Source organism: Lissotriton helveticus, chromosome 3_1 (genome assembly GCF_964261635.1).
Source record: "Lissotriton helveticus chromosome 3_1, aLisHel1.1, whole genome shotgun sequence".
Lineage (NCBI taxonomy): Eukaryota > Metazoa > Chordata > Amphibia > Caudata > Salamandridae > Lissotriton > Lissotriton helveticus.
The window spans coordinates 27,831,481-27,852,983 of NC_136061.1; the positions used below are offsets into that span (position 1 = coordinate 27,831,481).

The window sequence follows — 21,503 nt, forward strand, 5'->3', positions numbered from 1 at the left end:
CATCTCATTGTCGTGCTCATATCTGCTACGCGTCTCTTGCATCACTATCTTTTCTGGTTTCATCACTTGTTGATTTATGTAGTTTTATATAATGATGCATTGCTAACTGATTTTGTTCCCTATGATTGCCCTCAGCAGTTATCTTCACCAGCTCTCCATCTGGGCTCCTTACACCTCTGTTTCTCCTCTTCCCTCACCATCCTCTCTACTGGAGCAATCCTGACTTTGCTCGCTATCATTTGCGTCACCCTTCCCTGATCATTTTGTCATCTCCACCTGTTACTCCTCTCCATTTCTCCGAATCCTGCCTCTTGACCCATACTGTCCATGTCTGCTATCCGCTGTCTACACAGCCTGACTTTCCATTGCCTTGTATCATCTCCTCCCACCCTTTCGTCTATAGCCCTTCTTAAGTGCCCTTTTTTTTCTTTGTCTAGGAATCTCTGCTGGACGCATCTCTAAGGTGGTGGTTGGAAATCAGCAACAAGAATTTTTTGTGGTAATTGGCCGGGCAGTGGATGAGGTCCGGCTGGCTGAAGGTCTGGCTGAAGCCAGCACTATAATACTCTCCCCTAATGCTTGGGAGCTGTGTGATCGGACCACCATTGTGAGTGAGAAGATTGTAAATGAAAGAGCAGTGAAGGTATGTGAGTCATTATGAATATTGTGTAATGATGGTAAAGTAAATGTGTGTGTTATTCATTGTCACTTATTGTGTTTTTTATCAGAGCATTTTACATTTACTCCTTGCAGCACCGTGTCCTATAGGCAGCTGGAGGGTCAGTACAATTTAGTCTGGCTAGTCTCTCTCATGTACCACACCCATGGCCAATCTCATGACCATATGTAACTTAGTTAGAATGATCTAGCTAAGCTATAGACTGCAGGGGCTCTTGGTTGAGCTTAGGGTTAGGAAAGCAAGGTCATGAGGTAGACTCAGGGCTGTAAGTTCCTTCTAATGATGACGGATAGAAAATGTATTGGTCTATAATAAAGAACCACCATTGTAGATTAAGCACTGTTCATGGTGAGAGATGTAGGGCCCTGGTAGTGAGTACTGAGGATGGGGATAGGGATGGAACTGTGGGTTATATTCTATATTATACTGACACAGACAGAGAAGATGAGAGGCTGAGGACCTAGCCACTTAACAAAGTGAATTAAACTAAAAGAGAATTACAGGAAGGTGTGAAGCTGTATTATCCAAATTACAAATTCACAAAGGACAAGGCCTGAATGTTGCACTTAGGGCCGGATTTAGATCTCGGCAGAGGGGAATACTCTGTTTCAAGCGTGACGGATATCCTGTCTGCCGTATTATGATCCCATTATATCCTATGGGAATCGTAATATGGGGGACAGGATATCTGTCAGGTTTATGACAGAGTATTCCCTCCTCCAAGATCTAAATCAGCCCCATGGTTTCCAACTATAGGTATTACCAGGCATTGCCAGGATTGCTCCTGGTCAAACAAAAAGGGCAGTCCTAGTTTTCATGCAATGCTTCAGTACATAAAATACTTGTATCTTTTTTTCCATGGGGGGGGATATCTCTTTGTGGAGAAAGTTGTACCTCTACTCTCCCATTAAATATGGGATTACTCAATCTACATTACCACTCTGAAAAGGCACTTTGGTCATCATTTAACAGACATCATTTGTTTTTATTTCCATCATTGGTAAGTACCTGCAAACGGTATGTTCTAAAAGGCAGTATTTTTGCAGTTAACCATAACTTCTAAATCAGAAACATATACATCTTGGAATAAACACTTCTTTAGCAGAAAACACTGAACATTGTATACTGATCGATAATGATTCGTGTCTGTTTCGGACTATGCAAATTTATAAAATGAGGAAGGCGGATAGTTCCAATTCTTGAGTAAACAAACATAGAAGCAAGAATAAAGCCCCGGTTGGTTGTATCAGAAAAGGATTATGGTTTGCCTAAATTGACCCAGTATTCACCCAGTTTCCATAATTGTATAATCTTTACAGTCAAACCCTAGTGGCTAGTTGTGAATTATTTTACGTATTGAGGTAGTGGTCCCCTTGAGATAGAAATGTATAAATTCTTAATTATAAGTCAGTTAATAAATATGAAGCATCCATAAATAGACTTGAATGAACTATGTTACTTAAAATTTTCAAATGAATACACCAAATTCCAGTTGTGTCCTATACCACTAAGCCTATAGATAAGGTTGTAATTTGCTATTGCTGGACCATTGTGTAATTAACCTGATGTATGTATGTTGCACAGTATTAACATGCTTATCTGTGTATAATGACAGCGAGAGAGGCTAATCATGGTAAGCACAAGCATGCAACTTTGATTCATTGTATACAAGTTTGCTAATGCCCCACATGTTGATGAACGCATGAGTATTCCAAGGCAACAGACATAGCAGTGAGGGATCAACGTTAACCAACAAAAACAAATTTGTATGCTTAGCTCAAAAAGACCTGATCCAAGACCATCAGACATTTATTTTCATCCTGGTGTACCTGTATAAAAATAGATTAAAAAACATGCATAAATCATGAAATTGGAACTCACAAAGCCATGGAGAAGAGCTAGAGATGGAAAAGAATACATGTGTGGTAAATTAGCCTAGTTGTACAGACATCTCTTCATCTGAATTAGGACCACTCAGTATTGAAAGTGTAAAGGTAAACTTTTTATTCCAGTCTGCACAATTCTTGGATTCTGTTGCCACCTCTCATGTTAGGAATTATTCTGGCAAATAGGAAAAACGAACAGGTTACGATTTCACTACATTTGATACTGGACATCAAAGAAATGGCGAATCACTGCGTATTGTTTGCCTACACGTTTGATTGCTCTTGTGTGTTTGAGTACCTACTTTTTTACATCGCTCAATAGTGATACGTGTGTGTGTGTGTGTGTATGTATATATATATATATATATATATATATATATATATATATTCCAACCTTTCGTCCACAGATAAGAAAGAACGATGTCCAAGCCTCAGTTGTATGCAAAATGGAGTTTAATTCACATCCCACTCGACGCGTTTCGGGAAAGCCTTCCCTTTGTCACGAGTACATTGGTCAGTTACATCCATTCTTTTAAAGAAAAATCACATGACTTAATTGCATGATAAACATAGCCAACAGACTACCAACATATCCTATGTCTGGAGCTATGCATCGCGCCTTCTATTCCCAATATTGGGCTAAAGTATGCTTATAATTTATAAATTCAATTTAAAGGCTTGAATCTAACATTTAAATCCATGTTCTGTAACGGGTGATTTAGACAGCATATGTCACGTAATAAATCGAGCGCTTTTAAAACATTACATTGAGCATTATGTGATATTTTATCTTAGCGCTATTCAGTTTAAATAAATATCGTATTCAAACTCATGTCAATTAAGGAGAGAATCACACACGACATGAATCACATGGATGAAAATAAATAAATGAAATGAACAAATGACACGGCAGTTAGTCAGCCTCGAACCCGTGGTCAGGCATATGCTTCTGAATGCCGGGCGAGCGCGCTATGGGTAGAGCTACCATTAATCTCAGCTCGCTGCCACATTATTGTACGATACAGTTGCATTTGTGCTCACACATGCAGTAACTTGTATTTGAATGCTTACACTTATTTAGCAAGCGACATTCCGCCCCAGTGGGCATGCATATTTGTCACCCTTACATTAAGTTCATGCTGGGATCTTGACTCTTTCATGAGATTCATCATTCATCGTGATTTACCAGTTCATTTTGGAAATATTGAAGCACACTAGCATACAAAAGGACCGGCGCCTTCTCAAACTCTCCCACATTGTTAGGTACCTGTGGCAAAATAATAATAAAACAGTGTTACATAAATTTCAAAACATGTCACATCTTTCATACTTTCATACAATTTAAAATTTCCAGGGAATTGAGAGCAGCTTTGACAGAATGATGTACACACTCACTAAAAATCATCCCAGGTGCACACCTAAGCCTTCATCGCAGTTATGCCCTTGCGGTTGCATAAGTTGGTATTTAATTATGAACCTCGACTCCAGCCGTCTAAGTTCCTGTAGGCGATTCCCGCCTCTTTCTCTTGTTGGCACTTGGTCTAGTGCCACATAGGAGAGAAGGCTGTTGTTGCTATTATGGTGGGACATAAAGTGCCTAGCCATTGGGTACTGCTTGTCCTGATTTTTAATCGCTCTTAAGTGTTGCAAGATTCTTTCCTTGACGGGTTTAATCGTGCTGCCTACGTAGTATTTTTTGCACGGGCATTTCAGTGCGTACACCACGTGATCTGTATGGCAGTTCAAATGTTTGTTGATTTTGAACGGCTCACATATTCCAGACAACCTCACTTCCTTTGTGTTGTGGCTGAATTTGCAAGCTTTGCATTTTCCACATACATAGAATCCTACAACCGGGTTCGATCTCTTTTTGGTCACAATGAGTGTTTGACAGACTTTGTCTCTAAGGCATGTAGGTTTCCTATACGTGATTTGGGGATAGTCTCTAATGCTGCAAGAGATATCCTTGTCAGTCTTAAGGGTGCCCCAAAATTTGTTGAGTGCCCCTCTTACTTTCTGTGTTTGAGAGTGATAATCGGTAATGAATCTCACTCCGTCCTTTTCATCATTGCCTTGGGTTTTAGAGGATTTGGTGTTATCTCTCTCTTGCACCTTAAGTATTGCTTCCTTGATACATTTATTGCTGTACATATATACTAGCAGCCCGTCCCGACCTTGTCCGGGAGCAATCAGGCTTCCCCGACCCCTGCCCGCCCCGACATTGTGCAGCAGCCCGGCCCCCCGCCCGCCCCGACATTGTCAAGCAGCCCGGGCCCCCGCCCGCCCCGTCCTCCGCCTGCCCCGAACCCCGCCTGCCCGAAGCCTTACCTCAGCCGCCGCTCCTCCCCCGCGCTCCTCATTTCACCGCACATTGTGCAGCAGCCCGGCCCCCTGCCCGCCCCGACATTGTCAAGCAGCCCGGGCCTTCCTATAATTCATGAAAGGCAAAGGGGTGTAAGAAGGGGACTGCTCAGTCACCAAGATTCCCAGAGAGCGAGGCCACCTTGAATCTCCATACTGCTTTGCAGATTGCAACTACCTGCACTGTAGCATGCTTCTGATAAATGTGCGCACACTACTGTGGGTGCCTGGAGATTTATGTTGTCTGTTTGTGTGAGAGAAAACAATTGCATGCTTCCAGTGACGCATCCCTTTTACGGGTAAAAAGCAATGTCCTATTGACATACATAAAGAAAAGTAGGCCTAAGGGCCTTGCCTTAGTAGCCTATCTATGTCCTTTTGTAAAAAGGACCAAACTCCTGAAGGTAGCCAATCAGCTACCACCTCCCTCTAGAACCTTCCTGCCAGGAGCCTCAGTCTCTCAGATTTTCTACCGCACGTTGTGCTAGGGAGTCTCCACCTGAGTTCTCCTCAGGTTTCTTGGATTTATCTCTTTTCCTCACAAAACTTGGATATTTTCTTCAACAAACAACAATGGCTGATCAGCAGAAGAAGGGTCTTTTCAGAGCCTGTTCATCTTGTGGTAAGAAGAGACTGCACGTCGATGACAAGCATGAAACTTGCCTCTACTGTCTTTATCCTGACCATTCTCCTAACGAATGTAGAATTTGTAGAACATTCTCTACTAAGACTCTTAAAGACAGAGAAGGGAGACTACTCCTCTGGTTGAACAGACTTAAAACCAGAGATGATGTCCTGTCCTCAGAGGGCAGTGAAATGGCTTCAGTTTCATCAAAACTATCTTGAAGAGGCCAAGGGTTGCTTCCCCTAGCCCTACAGACATTCCTCCTAAAAAGACTGCCACAAAGTCTTCTGAGGTAAAATCTGTCACGTCTGAGAAGGATGTTCCCACCTTCAGAAAGCCAACGCAGTCATCGACGACAAGTTCGTCGACGCTTTCTTCAAGAAAAACCACCTATGTCTCCACATCGATGACAACTGTGTAGACGACAATGGCGTCGTCAGCCTCTTCATCGGCGACGACGACCACTCAATCGTCGACGGCGGGTAAGCCACTGTCATCGATTGTACTTATAAAAAAGCAATCGACGTTGATCAAGGTTCCGTCGACGGCATCGTCGACGACGACGACACCGTCGATGATGAGACAAAAACCGTCGACATCTGGCGCACCGTCGACGAAGACATCGTCGACGGTAAAAGCATCGTCGACGTCAAAGACACCGTCGACGAGTACGCCGTCGACGACGAAGGCACTGTCGATGAGCACACCGTCGACGACGAAGGCACCGTCCACGAGCGCACCGTCGACGGGACCGTGGACGCCGAAAGTACTGTCGACGACCGCGCCGTCGACGAAGGGACCGTCGACGAAGGGACCGTCGACGATTGAAAAACAATCGACGTCTGCACCGACGACGACACCGACGACGACAACGTCGTCGACGACAACATCGTCGACGCCATGGAAAAAATCAGATTTGATACCGCCAAAAAAGAATACTAAAAACCCTATTACACCAGATTTAACATCTCCAAGTAGGGTACAAAGATTACCCCCATCTTGTCTACTACAAGATGATGAATCAGAAGATGACCAGTTCGATCAAGCTACTAGTCCTTCGGATCTCATTGTAAAATGCCAGAGCACAGATGACGATGGAGATGAGGTCATTTTTACGGAGGAGACTGTTCATGCACAAGTCCAGTCACAAGTCATTCCTATGATCTGCCTTCCAGCAGCTATAGTCACAGATCTACAATTCTTGATCCAAGACTATAAAAAACGATTCCCTGAATCACCAGCGGCCCCTTCTACGGAGAAATCTCCAGCATCATCCAGACCGCACACATCTCCAAAGACAAGACCACCACCTTTGGATATTCCTCAAGAGAGGGAAACAATTCATCACATTTAATCTTCTGATGAAGAGGGCGATGAACCAGAAGAAGGAGAGGTTAGGGACGACCTGTCCAATAACAGAGACGATGAAGATTATATCGCTCATTCTCCAGCCACACCTGAACCCAATACTTCGGAATCTCCGCCAGTGTATATTGGCGGATTCCATAATTTGATAGAGAGAGCAGCCACTAGATTCCACATGACTATGGAATCACATGAAACGGACTGTTTCCTATACGATTTTAAGGATCCGATCAAAAAGACGGCTAGATCAATTACCATAATAGATCACATTTGGGAACAGGGTCAGCAACTAATGCAAACACCTGCATCGGTTTCAATAGTGGTACCCAGACTGGATAAGAAGTATAAGGCACCAACAACAGCACCTACCTGCCTTAATGCACATCCCAAGCCGGATTCTGTAGTCACCCAAGCCGCTCAAAAGAACTCTAGGAATCCGTCCTCTCCACTGTCAGCACCACCAGACAAGGAGGGCAGGAAATTGGAGGGCATCGGCAAACGTTTTTCTACAACGTCAGCCATGATTATCAAGGTAGCCAACGCCATTGCGCTACTAGGCCGATACAACAGACAATTGTGGGAAGACATTGTCCCGTACCTGGCAGATATACCTGAAGAATTAAAGGAGGACGTTCAATCACTCCTTAAGGAGGGACAAATGTCAGCATCAGAAATCATCGATTGTGCTGTAGATGTCGCAATGACAGGCTTTAGACAGCTGGCAGGTGCAGCAGTTTTGCGCAGACAAGGGTGGCCCAAAGCAACATCCTTCCGCCAGGAGGTCCAAACCAAAGTCTTAGACATGCCCTATGACGGACAACACCTATTTGGCGAAAAAATAGATGAGGCCTTACAGGCAATCAAAAAAGACACAGACACAGCACGAGCTCTCGGCACATTACAGTTCAAAAACCAGTCCTTTCGAGGGAACAGGGGCAGGGGTCAACCCTCTTACAGAGGATCATATCAAGGAAAATCCTCTTATTCCTATAATCAAAGCCGTTCACAATACCAGCAGCGGCAACAGCAGCAAGGTCGCCAAACCTTCTACGGGAGATCAAACTTCAGGGGGAAAAACCAGAGGAAACCAGCCGGCGGACGCCAATGACCATTTCCAACAGCCAGTCCCTCCACCATCTCGTTCTTTCAAAATTGGAGGAAAAATAACACACTTCCTCCACAATTGGAGATCAATAACAACAGATCGGTGGGTACTCCAATTAATCCAATACGGGCACTCATTGGAATTCAGTTCAATCCCCCCGTTAACTCCTCCTCGCAAGATTCAACACAGGCACCTGCGATTACTCCTTCAAGAAATCTCTTCAATGTTGAAAAAAGGAGCAATAGAGCGAGTACCATCAGCTCAAAAAGGTAAGGGATGTTATTCCCACTCCTTTCTCATACAACAGAAAAAGAAGAAATGGAGGCCCATACTAGATCTCAGGGCACTCAATACATTCTTGAAGAGCCAATCGTTTCGGATGGTGACCATTCAGGAAATCTTGGGATCTCTAGAGGAAGGAGACTTTATGACGTCTTTAGACCTGCAAGACGCATATTACCATATCCCAATACACAGGCGCCACAAAAAATTCCTAAGATTCGCAGTAGCAGGTCAACATTACCAATTCTGTGTCCTCCCATTCGGCCTCAAATCAGCGCCTCGCATTTTCACGAAGTGCCTCTCTCCTGTGTCAGCTTTCCTACGTCAGCAAGGACACCAGGTCTTCCCCTACCTGGATGACTGGCTGGTGAAGGCACCATCTATGACAGACGCACAAATGTCTTCCAACGCCTGTCTCAATATTTTCAGACACTTAGGTCTGACACTCAACCACGAGAAGTCAACCTTACAGCCCTCAAAAGTTATAACATTCCTAGGGGCAACTCTAAATACGACCTCTTCCAAAGCATTCCCATCTCGGGAAAGGAAACACAAACTAATCACTCTGGCCACCGCAGTGTTTTCGAGGAATACCATCAGAGTCCATACTTTCAAGTCCCTACTAGGGATGATGTCCTCGTGCATACTACTCATTCCTCGCTGTCGGCTCAGAATCCGCCCCCTACAGGAGGCCTTGACCAAGCAGTGGACTCAATGTACAGGTTCTTTCGAGGTTCACATCGTGATTACTCGACAAATAACCAAGGCCTTACTCTGGTGGACAACAGCCAAGAACCTATCACAAGGACTAACGTTCCTGATGCCTTCAACTCCACATGTCATAACTACAGATTCCTCTCTAGAAGGATGGGGAGCAGTCCTTCAAGAATTGCAAATCAGTGGCAAGTGGACAGACCAAGAAAGGAAACTACATATCAACCTCCTAGAACTGAGGGCAGTTCTCCTATCTATCCAAGCCTTCCTCCCCCGCATCAAAAACTCAGCAGTGCTTGTAAGAACGGACAACACAACAACAATGCACTACTTGAACAAGCAGGGAGGGACACGTTCGCTGACGCTATCTCGCGAATCGCAAAATATTTGGAACTGGCTAGTACACAACAATATCAAACTAACAGCAGAGTATGTTCCAGGCAAGGACAACGTCATAGCGGACGCTCTAAGCAGACAGAGGTCTCTGTCCCAAGAATGGGAACTCAACCAAAACGTGCTGAACGACATATTCTCGAAATGGGGGAGACCGCAATAGACCTCTTTGCCACCAGGGAGAACGCCAAATCCCACAACTTCACAAGCTGGCATCCCCAACCGCGGTCACTAGAAAATGCATTTTCCATCGCATGGCGCAACGTGTTTGCGTATGCATTTCCGCCATTTCCCCTGATAACAAGAGTCATTCGGAAAATGAAAACGGAACACTGCACCTTGATCCTCATTGCCCCATACTGGCCGAGGCAACACTGGTTCACGGACCTCCGTCGCCTCTCAGTCCAACCATCAATCCATCTGGGCAAACATCCCTCTCTACTCTCGATGTCCAAAGGCCAAGTACTCCACCCGAATCTGAAATCTCTCAGATTATCGGCATGGCTCCTGAGTACCGAGAGTTCTACCAACTAAACATCCCGCAGGAGTGCAAGGATGTCCTAGCTAAGGCAAGAGCAGACAGAACAAACAAGACTTATTCCTTGAAATGGAAATGCTATTGCGTTTGGTGTATGGACAACGATCTCCATCCCTTACGGATCACTCCGGAGCAGTTACTACCATATTTATTACAACTGGCACAATCGGGACTTGCCCATACCTCTATCAGAGTTCATCTGGCAGCAATCTCCCGCTTTACAAGAACTTCAAAAGGACTCTCTCTATGGTCCCACAGATTGATAAAGCAATTCCTTAAAGGGCTCTATAGATCATTTCCGCGGCCACGCAGAGTTCCACCAACATGGCACCTTAATGTGGTACTCAACCAATTGATGAAACACCCGTTTGAGCCCATCCATAGGGCTGATATCAAATACATTTCATGGAAAACAGCACTACTTTTAGCTCTGACCTCAGCGAGACGGGTCAGCGAGTTACAAGCTCTTTCCATACAAGATCCTTTCATGCAGTTCAAGGAAGACAGAGTGATTTTAAGTACTAATCCTCGCTTCATTCCTAAGGTCCCCTCGGACTTCCATTTAAATGAACCACTCGTACTCCGATCCTTCTTCCCAAATCCTAGTACTGCGGCTGAAAGAACCCTTCACTCTTTGGACCTAAAGAGATGTCTTAAATTTTACCTAGACAAAACAAAACATTTCAGGAAAACTAATCAGCTTTTCATCGCTTTCAGCAGACCAAGAAAAGTCATGCCACTTTCCAAACAAAGCATTTCACGATGGATATCATCTGCAATTGCCTTTTGCCATGACAAAGCCGGACGTCCCTTACACTCCAAAGTCCGAGCTCATTCCACAAGAGCTGTGTCCACATCGGCGGCACTATTCGCTGGAGTGCGGATTCTGGACATTTGCAGGGCAGCGACCTGGAAATCGCCACACACATTTACCAGGCACTACTGCCTGGATACGGAACTGATGCAGGATGCAGCTGTGGGCCAGGCTGTACTTCGCCATCTATTCCCATAAGATAAGATGAGCCTTCCTCCTTCCCACCATCCTGTACTGGTATGCACATTTATTTACTTTATTCTTTGTACTTGTTGATAGTTACTAGTCGCATGATATGTATTATCTCAGACTGCTTATAATGTTCCATCACAAATGTGCATAATGTATTGCTTGCTACTCTGATTCAGGCATGTGAATCTATGAAAGACACCCATAATACTGGATAAGAAATGCGTTACTTACCTGTAACTGCAGTTATCCAGTATCGGTGTCTTTCATAGATTCGCATGCAACCCTCCCGCCTACCCAGGAAGGTCTCATCTCTCCCTCTAAAACATATATTACGCCTACCTAGCTTGGTGCGTACGAAAATCTGAGAGACTGAGGCTCCTGGCAGGAAGGTCCTAGAGGGAGGTGGTAGCTGATTGGCTACCTTCAGGAGTTTGGTCCTTTTTACAAAAGGACATAGATAGGCTACTAAGGCAAGGCCCTTAGGCCTACTTTTCTCTATGTATGTCTATAGGACATTACTTTTCAATGTATCGGGGACTCCCATCTCGACGATGGGGAATGATTCAGGCATGTGAATCTATGAAAGACACCAATACTGGATAACTGCAGTTACAGGTAAGTAACGCATTTCTTCACAGCGGTATCCAGCTGGCATGTCCTTGACCCTCCCTGTACATCCCAGCAGAGCCACAGAGGGATTATCATTCTGCCACCTTTGGAGGGGGCGGGAAACGTGCACCTTAAAAGTTGGATGTGGGCAGAGAGCGAGGCACGGGAGACCTTTTTTTTAGCTTTTACTTTATGCAACTTCTAAATTTAGACCCGGGCTCCGGACTGTGTGTCATCACATTCGCGCACAAATTCTTCTTTAATAATGCTAATGCAGAGATTTCTTCAATCAAAGCTCGGTCGCTCTGATACCTGACGCCAGCTTGCCTGCTAATGTAGCAAATCCACAGAGATTGAGTCTGACGCTGAGTAGCCCTGTCGATCTTGCTCGTCTCCCTCCCTCCCTCCCTCTCTCCCGGTCTCTCTCTTTGTTTGGAAGTCATATATGGGATCATTAGCTGCGAGCATCCCAGCTGGGATCAGGGCTGAGAGCAATGGGTTGGGAAGGGGAGGCGGGCACTCGGGGATGGAGCACACCGGGTTTGTGAAAGCATGAGGTAGCTTTTAGGCAGCAGCTGGCGGAAATTTGGACATGCTGGCAGGGGCACGTACGCCGCTTCTGGAAACCCAACTGCAGGTCACTCACCTTCCTGGACGCCGTTCCTCCCCAGTCACCTGACGTCAGCACGCAGGTCACGGCCGGCTCTACTTCCAAGGGACTACTTTTTTTTAAATGTTAATTTTTTAAATAACGCATATTTTTATACTTTATATAGCCTATGTCCATCTGCACACCCTGACAATTACAATGATGTATCGGGTGTGTGGATTGGTGCTGTGGTTCCCGAGTTTACCCGCCTCAAAGGTGCAAAGTTCTTCCTTTATAATAGTAGTATAGATATATATATATATATATATATATATTCACTGAAAAAACCATAGGTTTCACACCAGTTATAGTTAGGAATTAGCATTTAAAAAACATGAGTGATGTCACTGACCATGTCATGAGTGATGTAATATGTGACGTCATCAGCAGTGCATTGCATGCGCAAGTTATAGTGAGTCCAACTAACTATAACGTGGGAATTTCAATGGTTTTATGCGAGTAAAACTTTCAGCTAACTATAACTGGTGTAAAACCTATGGTTTTTTCAGTGAATTTAATAGGTTTTTTAAATGCTAATTCCTAACTATAACTGGTGTGAAACCTATGTTTTTTTCTGTGAATTTCATAGGTTTTTTAATAGCAAATATCTATAGGTATGAAAAGTAATAATTTTTATAACAAATTTTGAATTGTGTAAATTATTATTATTTTTTTTTATTGTTTGCCCCGGGGCTCTCCCGGGGCGCGTACCGGTGAATGTACGGGTAAGCGCAATGTTACGAAGAGCCCCGGGGCGCGTACCGGGGAGCGTCCTGGGAGAGCTATTCCCGCGAACAAAAACAACATCATGACGTTTCGCGTTGTTGCGTGATGCGTCATATGACGCACTGCGTTAGCGCACCCGGAAGCATGTGATCGCATACGATCGCGCAACGTCTCGACTCGCTTACGCGACGCCCCCCGAGGCGCGCCCCGGGGCGCGTAGCGTAAGCGCGTCGGGTCATGTGATCTGAAAATAACACTTTTCATTGGTGCAGATCAGTTTTGGTTTCCAAATGATGATAGCTTGGATCATGTGACTTGAAAATAACACTTTTCATTGGTCCAGAACACTTTAACTGGTGTGAAACCTATGGTTTTTTCAGTGAATTTCATAGGTTTTTTAATAGCAAATATCTATAGGTATGAAAAGTAATAATTTTTATAACAAATTTTAAATTGTGTAAATATATATATATATTTTTTTTATTGTTTGCCCTGGGGCGCTCCCGGGGTGCGTGCCCGTGAACGTACGGGTAAGCGCAATGTTACGAAGCGCCCCGGGGAGCGTCCCGGGAGCGCTATTCCCGCGAACGAAAACAACATCATGACGTTTCGCGTAGTCGCGTGATGCGTCATATGACGCACTGCGTAAGCGCACCCGGAAGCACGCGATCGCGCAACGTCTCGACTCGCTTACGCGACGCGCCCCGAGGCGCGCCCCGGGGCGCGTAGCGTAAGCGCGTCGGGTCATGTGGTCTGAAAATAACACTTTTCATTGGTCCAGAACACTTTTGTTTTCCAAATGATGAAAGCCCCCTCCTTTTTTCCTTATTCTGACTTTGTCCTTTGACTGAGGAAGACCTGTTTCGAGTTCTATCTCAGAAAATGGCTACAGTAGTATCAGCAGCTGGTGCATCTGGCCCACCACCACCATCTAAAAGACCACCAGAAGATTACGTTAGTAGTGAAGAGGAAGAGGAGGAGGATGATGAAGAGGAGGCACAGAGAAGGGAGTTCCTGCCAGAAGATAAACAGCCCTACAAACCCAAAGAGCACTTTATATGGCAGTTCTACAAACTCCCAAGGGGTTTTAAAAAAGTCAACGCAGCAAAGGTGACTTGCTTAATTTGTGGTGCTGTGCTATCTAGGGGGAACCCCAACAAAAAGTATTCCTTCGGGAATCACACGATGAGTCGCCACATGATGCGTGCGCATCCAAACAACTACTCTAATGCAGAGTTAAGGGACCTCTGCAATAAACTACCCCATCAACGTCTAGACGCTCAACATCAAAACAACCCACTCCGTCGGGTCCGGGGGCAAGAGACACATTGGCTACTATCCAACCAAAGTTTAACGATTACAAAATTTTATGCAAATATTGTAACAAGTTACTTTGCTATGGTGAGCAAAGCATCGAACTTATCATGGTTGCTGGTGATAACCATAAGTGTCCAAAAAAAACCAAATTTTTCCTGATTTTTTTTATGCTCCAGTTGAGCCATTTACAATTCCCTGTTTTTTGTTTATCCCCATAAAAAATACAAAAAATATATAAAAGTGTTCAGAAAAGCCAAAAAAAGTACAAAATGTTCAAAAAAACATAAAAAAATATAAAACAACAAAGAGAAGAAAAAAAACTTCTTTTTAGAACTACCTTTACTTTATAAAAATAAACCTATATTTTTAAAGAATCTGTGTCAATTTTTTTTCTGCAGGGTACGCGTACCGGTTCGCTCCCCGGGGCGCGTACCGGGGAGCGCACCAAAAAAAAAAAAGAAAAAAAAATTAATGAAGGAGTTAGCATGAGGGAAGAACACAAAGAGAGTAATGTTAAGAGAAAGAGAGCTAGAGGGAGAAACACAGAGGGATTGTTTATTACATAGTTAAAAACAGAGAAGGTGTAATAGGGTGAAAGTGAGAAAAGTAAAATCACTAAAGTAGCGAAAGAAGGGAAGAGAGAGGAAGAACACTAAAGTAGAGATAGTGGGAGAATGTGAGTGGGTGTTGAAAGAAAAAGATAGGACAGAAAAAAATTGAGAATGAAGGGTAGTGGCGTAACTGGGATAAATGAAGAACGGTGAGGGAGGGTAAGAAAAGACCAGTTAGTATAAGTAAAGAGGGGTGAAAGAGAGTGAAAAATTGAATTAGGATAAGAGATGGGGAGTGACAAAGACAAAGGACAGAGAGAATAAATGTAACAGTACCTGAATTGGTTTGAGTGAAATAGCAAAGAAAGATAAGTAATGCAGTGTGTGTGACTTATAGGGAGTCAGTGGGTGTAGGTCGGGGTGTGGGTGTGTAAGGTGTTTCTGTGGGTGTGGCTGTGTGGGGTGTTTTGGTGTGGGTGGAGGTGAGGGTGTGTGAAGTATGTGTGAGGAGTGTATGGATGTGGGGTGTATATGTGTGTATGGAATGTGTGTGTGTATGTGAAGAGTGTGTGGGGGGGATTTTTTGTGTGTATGAGGTGTGTGTGTGGGGTGTATGTTAGAGGTGTGTGTATGTGTTGAGAGGGGGATGAGGTGTGTGTGTAGGAGTAAGGTAAAAAATTAAGAAAAACAAAATGAGTGAAAAAGCAAAGGAAGGGAACAGAGAGTAAGTGAAGTAAAGAATAGGGGTTGAAAGAAGTTGAATATGAGAGGGGAAATAGGGAAATTGGAGTAAACATTGAGAATAAGAATAAGTGAGGGAAGCAGAGTAAAGACACAGGAGCGAGGTTGGTTGAGAAAATATTAGTAAGCTTTAAGCAAAGGGTGATGACAAACTACATTTTTTAGTCATACTTACCATATAATAAATGTAACTTTAATTATTCTTTTTTTACTACACTTTGTATCTGTGAAAGAGAGAAGAAAAAATAAGTTATTATAAGTTATAATTAGTAAAATGTATATTTAAAATTAAAATATACCAATGAAGAGGTTAAAAATCAAAACACTGTATTTAGAAATAAAGTAAGAGTGAAGGACACAGAAAGGGAAATAAAGTAAGGTAGAAGGATAAAAAGAGAAAAAAAGAAATAGAATGAGAGCAAATTACTAAGAGTAAGGCATATAGATTCACTGACACAGAGGAAGAGAAGAACAGAGAAATGAACTGAAGGTAAGAAAGATACTAAAACAATGTCAGTTAGCAAAACTAAATCAGGAAACAGTAGTAAGTAAAAAGATAATGACTGAGACAGAAAACAGTCTAATTAAGGATGCATTTAGAAGAATGAGGAATAGAGGATAACTGAGAGTAAGTGAAGAACAGACATAGGTGTCGATTCCGATCCGGTAAAATCCCCATCCGTACGAATCGTATCCGGAGCCGTTTCCGTACGACTCGTACGGACGCCGTACGACCGGACGATTCCGATCCCGATCGGCCGACCAGGACGCGATTCGTACGGTACACGTCGATTCGTACGGAAAAGCGCACGATCACCGTACCCCTGTGATCATGCGGGGTACGTGCCGTACACCCAGCGTACATGGGGTACGTGCCGCATGATCACTGGGGTACGGCACGTACCCCTGCGATCATGGGGGGTACGCGCCGTACCTGGGGGGGGGCGTTCCGTACCTGTTTCGGCGTGAACTCTGCGTTTACGACGGTTTTCGGCTCCCGTAGGAAAAGGGTCGTACGGTGCGTACCCGACACGAATCGTACTTGCTGGGTCGTAAAAACCAGCCGCGAACCGTAGCGATGTCGTGTACGGCGGGTTCCGAGTGAGACTCGTACGGATATTTTAGTCGTACGGAGTCCTGTACGACTCGTACGGACTTTGGCTCCTGGTACTGATCGTACTTCGTCGTACGTACGGGGACGTTTACGGGTACGATTCGTACGGGGAAAAATGCTCCGTACGACGATTCGGAGCGCATTTTACCGGATCGGAATCGACCCCATAGAGTGAAAGGATGAAGGGAGAGAGGATAATATACAACGATTGAGGGAAATGGACTGAGGAAGTTAGTAGGCAGACACACTAAGAGAAAAACTGAGTGAGGTGGAGTACAATTAGTGAGAAAAGGAAATGAGTAAGGGAGCAAAAAAAGTAAAGAGAGGAGAAGACAACTAAAACAATGGTACTGACAGAAAATAATTTGGTGATGAAAGTAAAGAGAAGGACATTGAAAGAAAGAAAATCAGGGATAGTAATAGAACCAGAGTAAAAGAAATGGGATGAAGAACGATGAGAGAGGAGCAGTGAAGTTGTTCTAAAAGAAATGATAGAAGGTAGATAAACACAAGTGAACATAAGACAAGGAGAGTGAGGCACTGAGGACATATTTATTTATTTATTTATTTATTTCGAGGGTTTTATATAGCGCTGCTGGACCCTGGAGTATCGGAGCGCTTTACAACAAGGTAGAACAACAAAATATAGGATAACAATAGGTGCAAAATTAGCAACGTGATACAGTATTGCAATACGTCATTTAAAAGGGGGGAGAAAAAGGAAGGTAAACTAAATAAAGGACGAAAACAGCAAAAAGTGATAAAAAGTTGCATTCAGAATGGAAGGGGGGATAAGAGAGGAGAGAAGAGTGGACAAGCTCAGTGACAATATTGTTATATACCCCAATATTTGTTGCTGAGAAGTGCTTTGAGTTCACTTTTGAAAAGGGAGTAAGAGGGGATGCAGCGAAGGTCCTTGGGGAGAGAGTTCCAAATGGTAGGAGCATTACCAGAGAATGCGCGTGATTGGGTTTTTTGACATTTAAGTCTAGGTGGGATCAAGAGGAGGGAGTTGGTGCTTCTCAGGGACCTGGAGCAACCTGCTTTTTTTAGTTTGGTTGCAAGGTAGGAGGGGGTGTTTTGGTGAAGAGCTTTGTGGGTGATACAAGCGGTTTTGTAAGCGGATCTTCCTTCAATTGGGAGCCAGTTAAGATTTTTGAGGACGGGGGATATGTGGTCAAATCTTTTGCAGTCAGAGATAAGTCGTGCAGCTAGATTGAGGACAGATTTAATCGGAGCAAGATGGGTTTTAGGAGAGCCGGTAAGCGTGGCGTTACCATAGTCAATCCTGGAGAGGACAAGCGATTGGACAACGATTTTGAAATCATCGGCTGGAATGAAAGGTTTGATCTTCTTGAGGTGGTGAAGGGTGAAAAGAGCACTTTTGGCTGTGTTTTTAATGTGGGGGATGAGATTGAGATTCTGGTCGATGCTGATGCCTAGGGATTTAACAGAATTAGAGGTGGAGAGGGAGCAATTTAGAGCTTTGATATCGTCGATCCAGATTTGGATGGGAAGGGTATTGTTTTTGGGGGTGAAAAGAATGATTTCAGTTTTTTTAGGGTTCAATTTGAGATGGTTGAGGTGGAACCAGGCTTGTACTCTAGTCAGGGTGTCATTGAGGTGAAGGATGTCATTGTGGGATTTGATCTTGTAGTATAGTTGGGTATCGTCAGCGTAGAGGTGGTAACTTATTTTAGCTTGTTTGAGAATGAGGGTGAGAGGTTCCATGAAAAGGTTGAAAAGGGTTGGGGATAGGATAGAGCCTTGAGGGACACCGAGGGAGACAGGTTGGGGTTTAGAAAGGAAGTGGCTAAGCTTGATTTGCTGAGATCTGTTTTGAAGGAATGAGCAGAACCATTTATGTACCGTGCCTTCCAAGCCAAATCGAGCTTTGAGAGTGTTGAGAAGGGTGGGATGATGGACAGTATCAAATGCCGCCGATAGGTCAAGGAGTATTAGCAGTGAGGATTCACCTTTGTCAAGGGAGCGATGAATGTCGTCTGTGATGTTTAACATTGCAGTTTCTGTACTACAGCCTTTTCTAAATCCAGATTGAAAAACATCAAGGAGATTGAAGGCGAGGATATGGTTCTCTAGTTGAGATAGGACACATTTTTCCAGGGCTTTAGAGAGGAAAGGAAGGTTAGAGATAGGGCGTAAGTTGTTAAGGTCATTTGGGTCGGCAGAGGTGTTTTTCAGGATGGGAGAGATTTGGCCAAGCTGAAGGGAGGCCGGGACGCAACCAGTGGCAAGGGAGGAATTGATGATATTGGTCCATATAGGGGCAATGGTAGATTTGAGGTCTTGGACCAAATGAGCGGGAAGAGGATCCTTGGAGTGGGAGGAAGGTTTGAGTTTGGTGATGATGTTAATGATTGATGACTCTGAAACTGGACAAAATTCACTCCATGAAGCATTGTTTTTGGCTGTGAGTTCATTAGGAGGGGGGTGTGGATGAGCGGGGGTAGGAAGGGTTATAGAAGGGTCGCGAAGAGTGGGAAGACTGGACGAGAGTGACTTAGGAGTGTTCGGGAGGGTGTGTTGTGTGTAGGAGGGTTGGAGTGATGGGGGGAGAGAGGAGAAGGAAAGTTCGATCTTATTGACTTTGTTAATAAAGAAGCTGGCGATTTCTTCGCATTTGTCAATAGAGGCTGATATTTTAGGGGGGCCAGTAGAGGTTTGTTTTTTAACAATGCTAAAGAGTTCTCTAGGTCTGTTTCTAGCCTGGTCAAGTTGTGAACGGAGGAAGGAGGATTTTTCGTTATAGATGTGTTTTTTGTATTGGGCTCTAGCAGTTCTGAGGAGGACCAGATTGTCAGCAGTGGGACGATTTCTCCAAATACGTTCAGATTGTCTAAGGGACCGTCTTTCATTATTGAGTTCAGAATTGAACCAGGATTTGGGAGGGTTGTTTTTTTGTTGTTTGAGTTTAATTGGAGCAATTATATCAAGGGCTTCGAGAATAGAGTTATTGTAATGGTTAGTTAGGTCATTGGTGCTGTCAGAGGGAGGGGGGAGAAGTAAGCGGGTTTTAATTGTGGATTCCAGTTCACCAGGAGGAATAAGGTGAAGGTTGCGTGTAGGTTTCTTAGGTAGGGTGTTTATGGGGGCGGGACGATTAGAGGGTCTGTTCACGTTGAAGAGGATGAGGTAATGGTCAGACCAATCGACAGGAAGTATACAAGAGAGGGAGGCCAGGTCGTTGCTGGTTATGATAGCATCTAGGGTGGAACCTTTGTTGTGAGTGGGGGAATGGCAGAGTTGGGACATGTTGGTGATGTCCATGGTATTCTTCAATGTGATGACAGCAGGGTCATCACTTTTGTTCCAGTGGATGTTGTAGTCACCAAGGAAGAGATTCTTAGAGTGTGAGAGAGAAGCTTGGATAATAAGGTCAGACATCTCTTCAGAAAAAGAGATACAATTTCCAGGGGGGTGGTAGATGGTATGCAGCCGAGTGGTGGGAGAGTCGTGCATAAGGAGATCTGCGCAAAGGTATTCAAAGGATGAAGGGTTTTGTGATTCGACAAGCGAGATGTTATGTTCAGCTTTAAAAATTAGTGCAAGGCCGCCTCCCGTTTGCTCTATTCTATCTTTCTTGATGATAGAGTAACCTGGGGGAATAAGAAAGTCGAGAATCGGAGTGGAGTGGGCGGTTAGCCAGGTTTCGGTTAGGAATGCTATGTCGATGTTTTCGCTGAGAATGGTTTCAGCAATCTCAGTGGCGTGGCAAGAGGCGGATCGGCAGTTGATCAACATGCAATGTAGGGGAGAGGGGTCAGGTTGTTGAGTTGAGGGACAGGGGGGACAAGGGGGGATAGGTCTCAATTGTTGTGGAGGTCTAGGGGAGGTAGGAAGAAGGGGGAGTCTGCTTATACCTAGGAGAACTGGGATAGTAGATTGATGAGTAGAGTGCTTAGTGTCAGAAGATTGGTGAATGAGTGGTGTAGCGGATGAGGGTAAACAGGGGGCGGAGGGTAAGTTCGTGTAAGGTTTGGTTTCAGAGGTTCTTAGGCAAATATCAGGTTGTGGGTGGGGGGGCGTGATGGAATTGTGGAGTGAAACGATTGAGGAAGGTTGAGCGGGTGAGGGACAGGTTGAGGAGCTATATGCGGGCGGAGAAGAGTTGATGCTGGTAGTCTCAATTGTGGGGCAGTGTGATGGTGGGTTGGAATTGGTGTTAATGAGCGGAGATAGTGTGTATTTGGAGGGGGTGGGAGAATAGGTATGGGTAGAGGCGATGGTATTAGTAAGGAGAGAGATAGCGTTTCTGAGTGAGGAGAGTTCAGAAACGAGGGATGAAAGGAGGGGTTCAGTGTAAAGGGGTGTCAGAGTGTGGGTTGAGTTTGAGTTTGGAAGAACAGTATTAGTTGGGTAGTTGTATGGGTTAGGATTGGTCCGAGGGGGGATCAAGTGAGGAGTAAGGGGAGGAAAACCAGGAGGGGGGAGGGGGGTGGAATTATAGTGTGGGGGAGGATCATTATTGGAGAGTGGGAGTGTATAGAAGGTGGATGTGGGAGGGGTGATCCTATTAGGGAGGCAATTAAGTGAAGATGGCAAGGGGGTAGTAGGATTTGGCGTCGTTGGAAGAATGTGGGTTCTTGGGGATAGCAAGGGTGTGTGTGAGTGGGGTAAGGTTTGAGGAGGTGTGGGGGCAGTAAAAGCAGTTTGGGGGATGCATGAGAGTGGGGTGAGGGGAAGAGGAGTGAACGTAGGAGAGGTGGTAATTGAGTCAGCGGAAGGGAGAGGCGTAGTAGAGGGAGTAATATTGGGAGGTTGGGTTACCAAGGGGTGAGTGTTAGAGGGCGAAGGGACATGGGAGTCTGGGGGAAGGGGGAG

General features: G+C 44.6%; 1 protein-coding gene across 4 annotated transcripts in view; it reads left to right on the forward strand.

Annotated features, from left to right (window-relative positions):
• ADCY10 (adenylate cyclase 10) overlaps positions 1–21,503 on the forward strand; it is a 4,100,562-nt gene that overhangs the window by 622,482 nt on the left and 3,456,577 nt on the right. For 3 of the 4 annotated variants that reach the window (XM_078679137.1, XM_078679136.1, XM_078679138.1), the window contains exon 5: positions 438–643. In XM_078679137.1, coding sequence (XP_078535263.1) covers positions 438–643 — 206 coding nt within the window. Of the gene's footprint in view, positions 1–437; positions 644–21,503 lie in introns of those variants that run through there. The other variant, XM_078679140.1, reaches the window with a different exon arrangement.